The 15337-nt window shown below is 47.0% G+C and overlaps 1 protein-coding gene and 1 long non-coding RNA gene across 6 annotated transcripts in view; one reads left to right on the plus strand and one right to left on the minus strand.

Annotated features, from left to right (window-relative positions):
• The window catches only part of LOC102417736, a 69803-nt gene that overhangs the window by 21405 nt on the left and 33061 nt on the right, over window positions 1–15337 (plus strand). The gene's annotated exons all lie outside the window — the stretch shown is intronic.
• The window catches only part of FOLR1 (folate receptor 1), a 33644-nt gene continuing 21573 nt past the window's right edge, over window positions 3267–15337 (minus strand). For 3 of the 4 annotated variants that reach the window (XM_023758733.1, XM_023758734.1, XM_023758735.1), the window contains exons 3-5: window positions 4049–4237; window positions 3784–3919; window positions 3267–3647 (exon numbers count right to left, since the gene is read on the minus strand). In XM_023758733.1, coding sequence (XP_023614501.1) covers window positions 3367–3647; window positions 3784–3919; window positions 4049–4237 — 606 coding nt within the window. In that variant the 3' untranslated portion in view covers window positions 3267–3366. Of the gene's footprint in view, window positions 3648–3783; window positions 3920–4048; window positions 4238–7363; window positions 7762–15337 lie in introns of those variants that run through there. The other variant, XM_023758736.1, reaches the window with a different exon arrangement.

Below are 15337 nucleotides of genomic sequence, written 5' to 3' on the forward strand. Positions count from 1 at the left end.
CTAAACCGGCATCGGACATCCCTCTCACTATCTGGGACTGCTGGCTCCTAACCGCTCACCTGCCTGCCTGCCTGATCACCCCTAACCACTCAGCCTGCCAGTCTGATTGCCCCTAACTGCCCCCCCTTCCAGCCTGATCGCACCCAACTGCCTCCCCCTGCCGGCCTGCTCATTCCCAACTGTCCCCCTTAGCTGGCCTGCTCGCCCCCAACTGCCCCTTTGCCCCCCGCCGGCCTGATGGCCTCCAACTGCCCTCCCCTGCCAGCCTGATCGCCCTTAACAGCCTCTGCCCCAGCCCCACAACCATGGCTTTGTCCGGAAGGACATCTGGAAGGTCTCCCAGTCTAATTAACATATTACCCTTTTATTAGTATAGATTGTTGCCATTCTTTGCATAGTATGGATACAAATCCTTTATCAGACTTGTGTTTGGCAAATATTTCCTCCAATCTGTTGTCTTTTAAATTACTCAGTGGTTGAGCATTGACCCATGAACCAAGAGGTCACTAATTCTATTCCCCGTCCGGGTACATGCCTGTGTTTGGGCTTGATACCCAGTAGGAGGCATGCAGGAGGCAACCGATGAATGTTTCTCTCTCATCGATATTTCTCTCTATTCCTCTCCCTTCTTCTAACTCTAAAAATTAATAAAAACATACTTTAAATTACTCAATAGTATATTTTGAAGTGGAAAAATTTTAAATTTTGATGATGTCCTATTTATCAGTTTTTTCAGTTATACACTATGCTTTTGGTTGAAAAATAACTAGGAAAATATGGTAGAAGTTTTGATCTCAGAAAACTTTGCCTAACACTGGATCTAGAAAATGGTTTTCTAAGATATTTATTGTTTTAGCTGTTACACTTAAGTCTATGATCCATTTTGTGTTGATTTTGTTTTGTAGGTTATTTTTGCGTTTTTTTTCCTTGAGTTGATTTTGTGTATGACATGAGTTGTAGGTCTAAGTTCATCTTTTTGCATGTGGGTACTCAATTGTCCCAGTACATTGTTGAATAATTGTCTTAGCAACTTTGTCAAAAATCAATTAACTATAAATACAAGATTTATTTCTGGCTCTGATTCTGTTTCATTAATCTATGTATCTATCCTTATGCCAGGACCATTGCTCTAGATCTTGATATGAAAAATTATTAATACTTTCTGTAAGCCAATGACTCCTAAGAACTTGAAAATGATAGCTACAGAAGTAGGATTCAGACAAGTACTTTTATTTTATTTATTTTTTAATCCTTATCTGAGAACATTTTTCCATTGATTTTTAGAGAGAGTGGAAGAGAGAGGAAAATACAGAAGAAATATCGATGTGGGAGAAACACATCCATTGATTGCCTCCTGCACGTGTCCCGACCAGGGTAGGGAGGAGCCTGCAACCGAAGTATGTGTCCTTGACTGGAATCTAACCCAGGACCCTTCAGTCCACAGGCCACTGCTATATCCACTGAGCCAAAATGGCTAAGGCCAAGCAATTTTATAAATGATTCATAATCAGCACAGTAGACCTTTGATAAGGTATGTTGGATTGAGGTGATTCTAATCTTAAATTTCAGTAATTCTAATCTATAATAATAAAAGCATAATATGCTAATTAGACCAGACAGCGGAACAACCTTCCAGATGTCCTTCTGGATGACCTTCTGGGTGAAGCCGGGACTGTGAGGGCCAAGGCAGAGGCTGCAGCTGCGAGGGCTGAGCCCCTTGCATGAATTTCGTGCATTGGGCCTCTATTACATCTATAAACATGCCATATTTGTAGTGTCACAAATTCTGTAGAGAATATGAAGCATTAATTGACTGTCTTCACAAGACTATTTAGGGTGGTAGCCAGTAGATTGCACCACTTTTCATTTAAAGTTGGTCCTCCTCCTTCTTACCAAAACCAAGCCCAAAAAATACATTTGTAACCATGACCATGCCAGAAATATACTGACCATAGCGTAACAGTCTTTGTAGTGGTCATTAGGTCTGTTGACAAACATTCTAATCCCCCTCTCCTTCCAGGCACATGTAGGATTGTACTTCCCTGGCCTCCTTGAAGTTAGTCATGGTCATAACTTGAACTGGCCAACAAAATAAGTGATAGGTGGGTGCCAAGCCGGTGTGGCTCCGTGGTTGACTATTGACCTATGATCCAAGGGGTCATGGTTTAATTCCTGATTAGGGTACATGCCCTGGTTGCTAGCTCAGTCCCCAGTAGGGGGTATGCAAGAGGCAGCTGATCAATGATTCTCTCTCAACATTGATACTTCTCTCTCTCCCTCTCCCTTCCTCTTTGAAATATATATAAGTGACGGGTGGAAGTTTTAATTGCCGGGGTGGATTTCACCAAGTTCCCTATTCCTGTCTCATAAAAGTGTGACCAGATGGAGCCTCCATCAACCTGCCTTGCTGAGTGCCCCGCAGTATCCCCCTGACAACCCACTTTAATCACTGTAGCTTGAGCAAGAAATGTTAGTTGTGTTAAGCCACTGAGATCTCAGGGATGGTACTGTAACATAACCCAGCTTATTACAACTGCTACAAACTATACTTAATGTGAGATCACTGCCTACATATCTGTCAAATCATTGGTTTGGAACCTGTTCTAGGGTTGGGATCCAGTCCTAGCTCTGCCAGAGCAGCGCAGGCCCAGCTCCTCTGGTCTGGTGTGGGCCCAGTATCCCTTTAAGATGCACACATTTACCCACTTCACAAGGGAAAGAGCGTGTTCTCAACAGCCAGATTGCCTGGAGTGCAAGCCCAGCTCTTATGCAGGGGATGGCTTTGACCATGTCCCTTAATTTATGGGCCTGTTTTCACATATGTAATATACAAACGACAGTATCTACACCCTATGGGAATAAATATAAAGCATTTAGGACAATGCCTGGCAGGTAGTGCTTTAAGGGTATTAGCTGTAGAGAGGTATGGCTCTTGCTGGCCCCCTTCACCTCTTCCCAGCCAGCATCCAGAACATGCTGGTCACTCCCATTTCCCTCTCTTCTACTGAAGAGCTGAGCTCAGGACAGTCAACCCTGGAAGGCTTTGGTCCAATTCAAATGACAAAGTCCTGGGCCTGACTCTACAGTGAAAAATGAAATTGAAAGCTGTGAATATGTCCTTGATTAGAAGAATAGTTTTAAGTGTCTGGCAAATTCCTAGCAAGTGTCAGAGCTGGGAACTGACCAAGTCTCAGTCAATGGAAACAGGGAAGCAGAAGTCACATTTCCATTCACACCCAAATAATTTGCAAGACACCTGCGGGGTAACTAGTTTATTCAAACTGTCGGACAGAGCTCCCACCATGGGAGCTGAGCCGTGGGGCTTAACTGTGTGGGAACGACCAGATATCAGAAGGTAAAAGGAGCTCAGCTGAGCAGCAGGAGCAGCATTAGGGCCAGGCCAAGCAGGAGAGGCCAGGCCCCATAGAGCCCAGCTCCATTCATGGCCTCAGCGTAGAACCTGGCCACCTCCTCGTTGGGGTTGCCCTGTGCTGGGTCAAACCACATCTGGATGCAGCGGCCACTGCCTCGGCTGTAGTTGCTGACTTTGTAGGAGTGACTCCAGATTTCATTGCACAGAGCAGCAGGCGTGGGGAAGTAGAAATCAAAGCGGTGGCAGGCAGCCTTCACCGGGCACTTATTAGACCCTGTGGGAGGATGGGAGGCCTTTAGCCATTGGGCCCAGAACTATCTCTGGTTCTGCCAACTTCACAACTCTCTCCCTTCATATACCCATCTCACACCCCCACTCTCCCCCTCTCGCCCCACCCACCTGGCTCTCACCTGAGGTCCAGTTCCAGCCCTTGTGCCAGTTAGCCTTGCAGGTGTAGGAGGTGCGGCAGTCTTCCCACCAGCTCTCACAGTCCTCTTTGCACAGGGGCACGTCCAGGATCCGCTCTTTGCGCCAGCTCTGGTTCACCTGGGAGATGTCAGTAGGGGAAAAGGACTCAGGCTCAGGATTCTCAATAGCTCAGCCCTAAAGAGCCCCCGAGCTGCAGAGGCAGGACGAGGAGATGTCTGGGAAGCAGGCATGGGGAGGAAGTCATACCTCCTGGATCCAGGGCCCCAGGTTGGGGGAGCACTCATACAGGCAGGTGTCCTGGATGAAGTGGCGCTTGCAGGCGGGTTTCATCGGGCCGCAGTGGTCCCAGTTGAATCTGTACAGGTAGGAGACATCCTTATGGGCTTCCTGGCTGGTGTTGACAGAGCAGCAGGCGTTCTTCTTCCAGGGACTGCACTGGGTGGGGAAGACACAGGACTAAGTCCCAGGCCCAGCACAGAATATCTTCACAGGCAGCTTCTCCCATTTGAGCCCTTGGTCTCCCAGTGCAGCTGGTCTTTCAGGGAAATAGTTGCTGTTGGGGGGCCCTCTCTTGGGGAGATGTAGTCATTACAAAATTCATTCAAATCTTTATTGAGCTTATACTTACTCTTAACCAAACACTTTCCTAGGAACTGGGGACAAAGCAAGAAAAACTTCTCAAGGATAAATGCTTTGGAAAAAATAAAGCAGGGGAGAGGGATGGGAAATTGCAATTTTGTAGAATGGTCCAAGTAAGCCTCGTTGATTTGGTAACAAAGACCAGGAGGTGAGGAAGCAAGTTACATCAATTCTAACCCCAGAATAGTTCTAATTAAATAAATATAATGGAACCTCGGTTCTCCAACTTAATTCATTCAGAAGGCTGTTTGAGAAACGATTGTTAGAATACCGAATCATTGTTTCCCATTAGAAATAATGTAAATTCAATTAATCCATTCCAGACCCCCAAATGATTCCGTTTTAAACTTTCTTATATACAGTACATGTCTAATGTACTGCTTAATCTATAAACAAACACTTCTTTTCTAAAATTTATCAAACCACCCCCTCTTTCATACCCTTAGCAACATCAGCACTATTTTTTATTTATTTAATTTTTTTGTTGTTAATCCTCACCCCAGGATATTTTTTCTATTAGTTTTTTTTTCATTGTTTAAAGTATTACAAATAGTAGTACATATGTCTCCTTTTTTCCCCATTGATCCCCCCCCCCACCCCCCCACCCCCCGCCGGTCTTCCTTACCCACCCCCCCTCAGTGTCTTCTGTCCATTGGTTATGCTTATATGCATGCATACAAGTCCTTCGTTTGATCTCTTACCCCCCCCCCCACCCTTCGCTGCCTTCCCACTGTAGTTTGACAGTCTGTTCGATGCTTCTTTGCCTCTGTATCTATTTTGGTTCATCACTTTATAATGTTCTTTATATTCCGCTATGAAGAACAGGATGAGGAGAGAAATAAGCCAGTCAGTGAAAGATAAGTACCACATGATCTCACCCATTAGTTTTTAGAGAGAGTGGAAGGGAAGGAGAGAGACAGAATGAGAGACCCATTGATTGGTTGCCTCCCACACGTGCCCCAACCAGGGCTGGGATCAAGCCTGCAACCATGGTCCCAGCCCTAGATCTGGAATTGAAGCTGGGACCCTTCAGTCCCCGCCTACCTGAGCCAAGCCAGCTAGGGCAACATTAGCACTGTTGATGGCCTTTTTATGTTTTAAAATTGTGCCAATCATCAATTTCCGCCAGCAACAAAAGCATTCTCCTCTCCTTTGTTTGTTGCCTGAGAGCTGCTTTTTGTTAAGCTGAGGTATCAGCATGAAAGGGTTGTCAGGTCCCAAACAGAAGTTTGGTTCAACAACGGAGACACATTTTCACTTGGTCTAGAACCGAATTGTTCGAGATGGGAGACGTTCAAGAAACAAGATTTGACCGTACTCAATACATTCTTATTGAATGAATGGAACCTATGGCCTAGAATTTAGTATAAACAAAATAATAAAATGTGCACTTAAAGTATATATATATAGGCTGAAAAAGTTCATGTCAGTGCTCCTAGAAGTACCCAAGTTATACCACTGCCTGTGATCGGTCTGCACTGCCAGTTGTTGCTCAGTCACTCACAAGCACAACTGGAATTGAGGTCCAAATGGACATTTACATATTGGAATGCATATTACAAGTGACTTCCTTTTGTTTTGTTTTTGTTTTTTAAGTATATTTTTATTGATTTCAGAGCCCCGGGGGGGGGGTGCGCGCGATACAACATCATAAATGACGAGAGCATATCTGCGACCCCCTCCTTCTTCCCCTCCCCCCCCTCGCCCCCCGCTCTCCCACCCACGCATGTGCTCCTTGACCCGAATCGAACCTGAGACCTTCAGGCCGAAGGCCAACGCTCTATCCACTGAGCCAAACTGGCCAGGGCTGTTTTTTTTTTCTTTATAATGTTGGCATCATATTGATTTTTTTAAAAAAAATGTTTAGGTTGGGCCCTAGCTGGTTTGGCTCAGTGGATAGAGCGTCGACCTGCGGACTAAAAGGTCCCAGGTTCGATTCCGGTCAAGGGCACATGCCCAGGTTTTGGGCTCAATCCCCAGTGGGGAGCGTGCAGGAGGCAGCTAATCGATGATTCTCTCTCATCATTGATGTTTTTATCTCTCTCTCTCCCCCTCCCTTCCACTCCTTCTAAAAATCAATGGGAAAATATCCTCAGGGGAGGAATAACAACAACAAAAATCAACCCCTGGGAGGGGTCTCCCCAGTGTCACTTCCCAGGCTCCTCTCTGGGCCTGCTTCCTGATTTGTGTAAGACAGAAACCCAACAGCCTAAGAAGCTGAGCTGTTGACAATGTATTGGCAACACAGGCACAAAGTTTATGTTAAACAAATAGCTGCCCAATTAGTTTTTTTAGATTTTTAAAAAATAGATCTCTCAGATTTCTAGTCTTTTTGTTTTTTAAAAGGGAAAGAGAGAGAGAGAGATTTGTTATTCCACTTACTTACGCATTCAGTTGGTTAATTCTTGTATGTGCCCTGACCGAGGATTGAACTCCAAACCTTGGCATAGTATGGGGACAATGCTCCAACCAACTGTGCTACCCGGTCAGAGATTAGATTTTTATTCGGATGACAAAAATCACACAGGGAGCCTGGCCGGTGTGGCTCAGTGGTTGAGCGTCGACCTGTGAACCAGGAGGTCACGGTTCCATTCCTGCTCAGGGCACATGCCCGGGTTGCGGGCTCAATCTCCAGTGTGGGGCGTGCAGAAGGCAGCCGATCAACGAGTCCCTCTCATCACTGATGTCTCTATCTCTCTGTCCCTCTCCTTCCCTCTCTGAAATCAATAATATATTAATGATAGAAGCTTGAAATCTTAAAAAAAAAAAAAAAAGAAAAGAACCGGTACTATAGACCAAGGCCTGTCTAGGTCTGAAAATCTGTCTCCTCAGGCATAGAGAGGGCTTAACCTTTCATTTCCGGCTTTTTTTCAACTGAGTCAGTTCCTCCCCACAGACCACCCCTCCTCCACCTCGGTCCACCTGCTCATGCAGCTTGTCCTCCGGGCTTGGCTTTTCCTTGTGGTGCTTGGCATTCATGCAGATATTGAGAAGCTCAGTCCTGGGCCCGGCTGCCCATACTTCGGCCCCCCACACCAGAAGGAGCCACAGCTGTGTTGTCAACGTCCAAGCCATGTCAGTCCCTGAAGGAAGAGCTGTAGTTGGTGACACCAAGTAAAGTGGAGGTGGGGCCTCAAGGTATATGAACAGATCCAGTAGGTGGAGCCTCCAGGAAGCCTGGGGCAGTTTACACCCTCCCGCCGCTCCTCAGTCTTCCCAGCCTCAATGAGGGGTGGGACCAGACGCCACCTTCTGGGACAGTCCTGGGTGGGGCCTCCCTGACTTCTCCATGTGGTCATGAGGATCAAGTGATACATACACTAAGGGATGGGGTTTGGGAAATATGCAGAAATAGCCAGGAGATTACCATAGGTCCCCAATCCTTTGTTCACAATCTTTTTTAGGATTTTATAAAAGGTAACACAAAATCAGGTAATAGGATTTACATACACTCAGCAATCAGGCACACACTCTGGTGAGATAGTTACACCGGTGGGATAAATAAAAACTATAGTAACCTCACATTAATTTTCAGGACAGATTTTTTTACACCAAATGACTTTGTGTAAAAGTTTACAATATCTTCATTTTAGGGATCCAGATACACTGTAGACCTATGTGTTGTTTTTTTAAACAAAGCCTCGGTTCCACCTGGCCAGGTAGCTCAGATAATTAGAGCATAGTCTCCATATGCCAAGGTTGCGGATTCCATTCTGGTGAGATAGTTACACCGGTGGGATAAATAAAAACTATAGTAACCTCACATTAATTTTCAGGACAGATTTTTTTACACCCGGGACCCTTCAGTCCACAGGCCGACGCTCTATCCACTGAGCCAAACCGGTTTCGGCAATGTGTTGTTTTTTTAAATAAAGCCTCGGTTCCACCTGGCCAGGTAGCTCAGATAATTAAAGCATAGTCTCCATATGCCAAGGTTGCGGATTCCATTCCGGTCAGGGCACGTACAAGAACCAACCAATGAATGCACAAATAACTGGAATGACAAATCAATGTTTCTCTCTCTTTCTCTCTCAAATAATAATAATATTATTTAAAAGGTTGGTTCTAGCTCCTTCTAGCCTATCATTTGGCCTCTCCCAGAGCCCATGTAGCCTGAGGGAGGTCACAGGGTACAGAGGCTTGGTGGGTGAGCATTGGCAGCCGGCTGGACAGTCCCTGGGGGAGGCTCCTGAGCCTCCAACCACAGAGGTGGCCTCCACTCAGCCTTTGTGGCACCTCAATCCTCTAGCCTCAGACACTGAGCTTTGGGAGGTAACTGTTCCCTCAGCCTCCTGGTCAGCAGATGCCTGGCCCTCCTAAAACACTCATTTCCCACAGCTCCTAAAGCTTATGTGCCCCCTGCTCACCAAATTGCCTCGCCTCCACATTACACCCATCTCCTGTAGAACTCGGGTATCATGCCTGGGCCTCATGGACAGGACCTGAGCTGAGCAGCCTCTAGGCCAGGGGTGGGCAACCTTTTTGTGAGTGCGTGCCAAAACCAGCAAAATCTCTGACTCAAAATTCTTCTGCGTGCCAACCCTAATTTTTGAGAACATGTTACGCCTACCTGATATCTCTTAAGGTGTATGTATGTGAAGAACCTTGAAGAAATAATAAAATTCATTCGAGCGACAAAAACACAGTATATGATGATGAAAAATACATGTATTTTTTAATGTATACATGTACACTGATAGTCCGACAGAAAACTTTATGACTCCGTTTGATATTATCAGTGGGACTTTTGCTGCTGCATCACTGATGACAGAGATTTTACATCAGGTTTATATTTTGTGACCTTCAGAGATATGCACGAGCTACTACTTTCATCACTGAGAACAAAGATTCACATCGTATGTGGATGAAACCAAAACACTGGTCAGATCTAGGAAGGCAGGGAGAGTTAAGGCAGAGGCATAGAAATTGCTCTTCCCCTCTCTCGTCAATCCATGTCTATGGTCTTTAAGATAACTTGTTATGTAAAATTATTTATTTATCTAAGATGCACCTACACTGAATTTATCTGAAAAATAAAAAAGTCGATATTAAGAAAAAAATTGTAAATGGAAGATTATAAGAGAGGGTTTCGCGTGCCAGCAAAAGTTACTGGCGTGCCATGTTTGGCACGCGTGCCAGGGGTTGCCCACCCCTGCTCTAGGCTGACTCTGCCCAGCAGGGTTCTGGGAAACCTGGAACTGAATTCCCACCTAGCTCTCCTCCTTCTCCTCCTCCCCCCTCCTTCCCTCTGTCGACCTAAGAAACATCCTGTTGAGAATTTTGTAAGAGTTCATTTGAGTCAGAGGATATGCCTAGAAGCAAGATCTCAACAGAATGAAAAAAATGCTTTGAAAAATAAATTCGAAGTCTTTTATGATTAAGGTGGGAAGGTAAGAAAGATTACATGAAGGTGGAAGAAGGCAAGGTGGGGATCAGATTACTTCTTACAAACTTTAGAAGGGGGGTCTGAAAGAATTGTCAGGTATTATTAGAAGGAGGGGTCTGAAAACGGCATTTCAGAGGGTGTTAATCTAGTTACACAGAAACAAGGAACAGATTTGCTTAAGGCAAAGATAATCTCTTTAGTAAAGAAGTTACATATGCCTGGGGCATGACCAACCCACCATGACCTGCCTAGTTAGGAATTCATCAGGTCACTCTGTGAAGTTACTTTCCATAGAACCCGCCTGTTTTGTCCACACCCCATACCCTTCCACAACCATATTCTGCTACTCTATTTATTCCAGTGTTCATTCATTCTATCATTTGCTAATTCATTCATTCAGGACCCAATCTGTACTCTTGGGGACCGCCAGGTGATTCTTCCGATCAGGCTCCTTGGGGAAACAAAGTCTAGCAATTTAGGGCTCAGGGTTTCCGATCAGCCTGCCCACAATCCCAGCCCTCACACTCACCTCCTTCTTGATCTTAGGGGGAAATAACTCAAATTATCTTGAGGCTTAGTTTTCTCATCTGAGGATTACACGTCTGGGGAGGGGGCGCTATGGGGGGGGAGACCCCCAACACATGATGGCCAGCTGAGCACAGATTGAGGCATCAGTTGGGCACAGTTTGAGAGAAGTGCTCCAAGTCTGGGACCACCCAAGACTGACTCTGGGATCCTCAGGACCAGAGCTCCTTCAGCTTGGGGTCCCTGTGCCTTCTCTATGCTGAGGCTCTCATGGGGGCAACTGATGTAGAGTCCTGCCTCTTCCTCTCCGAGCCTGCTCCTTCCCTCCACAAACCCCTCCTCACTTTCCTAGGCTCAGCTTCAGCTCTTGGATCAGGTGTGACCCCACCAACAACAACCATCACTCTCAACACACACACACACACACACACACACACACACACACACACACACACACACCCCAGGGCCCCAGAGTTAAAGCACTGAGAGCTCGGTGCTCTGCTGAAAGGCAAGAGCTCAGGGTTCTAGTTCAGGGATGGACACTAACTTGTACTTTAACCTTGGGCAGGCCCTGCTCTGCTCTGGGCCTCCGTCTCCACTGCCAGAATCTTAGCACTTTAGGCAAAGTGGACCCTCCCAGTCTAGCAAATCCTTTAACTCATGCTGGGAGTACCTGTGATGGGTGGGGAGTGGCATACCTGGGAGTGGAAGTGGCTCTCGGTGCAGCTCAGGGGTCTGCTCTGCTTTCCAGTTCCTTGCCCTTGCCTTACTTCAGGAATGGCTGGGGTTTAGTAGCCTAGGAGACGGGCAGTCAGTCAGGCAGTGGGAATGTGGCCCAGGAGCGGAGCCCGGGATCGGGCGAAGGCCACTCAGCAGTTAATTATTGTCACCAGCCAGGCCTCCATGGGGGTGGGGGAGAAATAATAATAATAATAATCCTATATAATAAAAGGCTAATATGCAAATTGTCCCCTCGATGTGAGTTCGACAGGGAGTTTGACCAGGGGCCAGTGCCGGCCCACCAACCACCCTCGGCCCCTCCCCCCTGCCGGATGATGGGCCCCAATCAGGGCAGGCTGGCTGGACCCCACCCATGCATGAATTCATGCACTGGGCCTCTAGTAACAATAATAATAATAATAATAAAATAATAATAGCCTAAGGCCATTCCCCAAGCCCCACTTACCCCATTTTCTTCCAAAAACTCAGATTTGATAAAACCTTGCAGCAGAGTTGCTGGGATCCTTTAACAGGGGTGGGGATCATCTGGTCCATGGGCCATATAAGACCCAAAAAATAATTCGGTCTGGCTCTTACCAAGGCATTAGGAGTGAGCAAATATAGCAGGCTAATTTTTTTTTAAGCAGGCTAATTTTTAAGTTGATAATTTTGTATGGTCCGCAAATGATGTTATAAATATCCCAAATGGGCTTTGGCAGAAAAAAAAGGTTCCCAGGACAGAACCAGTTGCAGGGCAAGGGCTGGAGTGCAGGCTTCTGACCTCCCAGTCAGCTGTACAGAGCAAAGAGCTCCCATGTCCCCAATTTAGCCACCAACTCCTCCAACCTCATCAACCCCATACATCCTTTACCTCCAGTTGCAGAATCACAGGTGTTCACTTGATAACCAGAGCCTCAGTTGTTCCAAAATTCCAGCTCTCCTGCTATGTCCTACTCACTTACCCACCTGCACAGGTACCCCTTAAAGATTTTTTTATAATGATTTGAGAGAGAGAGAGAGAGAAAAACATCAATTTTGTTGTTTCACTTATTTATGCATTCATTGGTTGCTTCTTGTAAGTGCCCTGACCTGGGATCAAACAGCAACCTTAGTGTACTGGGACAATGCTCTAACCAGCTGAGCTTCCTGGCCAGGGTTACACAGGTATCCTTTCTACAGCATCAAAGAGTCTGGTCTAATTTAGATCCCTCCATTCCCAGCCAAGGAGAGAAGCCTTCCCTCTTTCACTCCCTTAGGCGGTGGTATCACTGGTGGGGGAAGAGAAGAGGGAAGAGCAGACTTGGGGAGGAGGAAATACTGAGCTTGGTTTTGTCAAGGTGCCTGTGGGCCACCCAGGGGAAGGTGGTTGCAGAGGCAAAAGCCCAAGGGAAGAGTCCAGCTTGGATGCAGATGTGGGAGCCATCAGCCTGTGGATGGCAGCGGAAGTTTAGGAAAGATGGGATCCCAATACCTACTGGAAGGTCACAGGTCTGGGTCCCTGGAGCAGGAGGGGGCCGGAGAATCAGAGGAGGCAGATGGATTTGAAAGGACTTAGCTTGACACGCAGGCAGGCAGGGTAGGGGTCCAGTGGAAAACAAAGGCAGGTGGAACATAGGCAGGGGCAGACACGGCAGTTTGAGCAGCCTAATCACAGAAACCAACCATGCAGGAATAACAAAATGTTTTTAGACTGGGAGTGGGAGGTATGTGGAACTAGGGAGGGGTTGCAACAATAAAGTGAACTAACGCATAGAAACAGGGAAAGTTCAGGTCCATTGCTGGGCAAGAACAATGGAAGGAATCAATCAGGTGGCTATACTACAGGAGTAGATATAGAGCAGGCTTGTAGCAAAAATATACCCCTAGACGACAAGGCTTCATGGGCAACCCATTATTGGGCCCCCTTCCCGTGAGAGGAGTCTGAATCTGCTTGCAATAAATTTTCCACGTTTTTGCTTAAATCTTCTGGTCTGAGATCTCATTCTTTGGCTTCAAGAGATATAACCCCAGGACAAAAACCTCAGCTGCCCATTCCAGTTATCAGATTGTTGGAGGAAAATCAGCCAAGCTAATTTTTTTTGTCCAGCCAGCCTTATCTGAATCCTGTGACAGCAGCCTGGGAGGGTTAAGCTCTCTGAAGATCTCAGCAGGCAGAGGGCCGCTGGAGCCCTCAGGCTCCCTCCTGACTTCACCAGCCCAGCTCAGCCTTCCCCTGATTAGAGAATGACCAGTGAAAAGACCCCAGGATGGGACTTGCTCCTGCTCCTCATCCTCCATTCCTGCCCCAAGAGCTGATTATTTATGGGCTTTAAGCTCCTCCACCCTAGGCATGAGGTTGGTCCCTGAGCCAGGCCCTGGGCCCTGAGGGCTTCAGAAGTGACCAGCGAATGGATAATGAGTTGAAGTGGAGCTCTGATCTGTGGGGAGTCCCTGCCCTTGTTGAGCCTCAGGCCCTTGTTCAAGGTAAGAAACATCCAAACCTGTAGAGAATTTGTATGGGTTTATTTGAGCCAAAACAGACAACAATTGCTAGGAAGCAAGATCTCAAATGCTCTGGAGAATGACAGTTTTGCAGTTTCCATTATGCATTTGAAATTAAGGAGGGAAGTAAGGACGATTACCTGAAGGTGAGGGAGAGCAAGGTGGGACAGGATTACAGGACAATTAAAATAGGATTGCAGGACAGATAAGTTAAGTGGGTGGTTACCACTTATTTCAAAGTTACACAAAAACAATGGACAGAGCTTGCTTAAGGCAAAGATAAACCTTTTACTAAAATGTTATAGGCCTGGGCACGACTATCCACCATGACCTCCCCCCCCCCCCCCCCCATGACCTCCCCCCCCCCCCCCCCCCGTTAGGAAATTATAATCCGAGAATTCTTTTTTTCCTTCCCGCGAAAATAGATTTTCTTCTCTGCTCGGATCTGGGGTCTGGGTGCTAGGGCCATCTGGACAGCAGGGAGGAACAGGTCAAGCAGTCACCTTGGAGCCAATCCCAAGAATGTCCACCTAAACTGTAAGCTTAATACCAGCAAGATTAGTCACACAAAGATAACAGGAAGATGCTTGACCTGCACAGCTCTGGGCTCTGGGCTGGCGGGAGTGGGGGTGGGAGAAACCAGAGCTTTTCCTGAGTGCCAGCCCATCACATAGGCAATGGCTGCTCACTCATCCTCACAGCTGTGGGAACGGCATTCCCAGGCAGCAAGGAGGGGCTAGGATTCAGATCTGAGTGTGATTGCAAACCTGGCTTCCTTCACAAAGAAAGGAGAGCTCTGTGAGGGACTCGGGGCATCAGCCTCAGGACTGCAGATCCAGTGCTTCTTCTCCAGGCCCGTTTCTTACCCTGGCCCTCTCAACTTCCTTCTCAGCCACCTAGAAATTCTGCTTGGGCCTCTGTTACCTTTGAGCCTTTGCACTTGCTGAACCCTCTCCCTGGAGTGCTGTTCCTCCCACCGTCTTCTGTTTGGCAAACATTACTCCTCTGGAAGCCTTTCCCTCACCTCTCTGGGCTTCCACAGAACTACACCACACTCTGGGCTTCCCAATAGCAAAGCCTTAGCAACTTGTTTTCTAATGCCTGGCCGCCATGGCTCAGTGGTTGAGCGTTGACCCATGAACCAGGAGGTCACAGTTCGATTCCTGGTCAGGGCACATGCCCAGGTTGTGGGCTTGATTCCTGTTGTGCCCAGATTTCAAGATTCCCAAGAAACCACATCAGGGGGCCAATTCGATGCAAAAGCATAAGAATCTGTATTTCAAGTTAACTTGGGCTCCCCATCCACCAGGCTCACCGACACCAAGGCAAACCAAGTGGCTGAGCGCGGCCAACCCCGCCCAGGGACCGGTTATATGGGGGGGGTTGGAGTAAGGGAGGAGAAAGGACTGTGCTTTGCCGATTGGCCAGGCACAAGTCGATGTCCCGTTCCTGGGTGTGGCTAGCAGAGTCTTAGACTTCCGTGAAGAAGCTCCTTGCCCAACACGTGGCCAAGGTAAGATGGAGGACGTAGCCCTTACCCTGGGGGAAGGTGGAGGGCGTAGCCTTCGCCCTTTCAATTCCCAGTATGGGGCGTGCAGGACCCAGCTGATCAATGATTCTCTCTCATTTCTATCTCTCTTTCCCTCTCCCTTCCTCTCTGAAATCAATATATATATATATATATATATATATATATATATATATATTGATTTTTTTTTTTTAAATAAGAGTTATTGGTTCTCAGGTCCACCTGCCCCCACCAGACTGTGCAAGGTACTCAGTTT

This window comes from Myotis lucifugus, unplaced genomic scaffold (assembly GCF_000147115.1).
Source record: "Myotis lucifugus unplaced genomic scaffold, Myoluc2.0 scaffold_138, whole genome shotgun sequence".
Lineage (NCBI taxonomy): Eukaryota > Metazoa > Chordata > Mammalia > Chiroptera > Vespertilionidae > Myotis > Myotis lucifugus.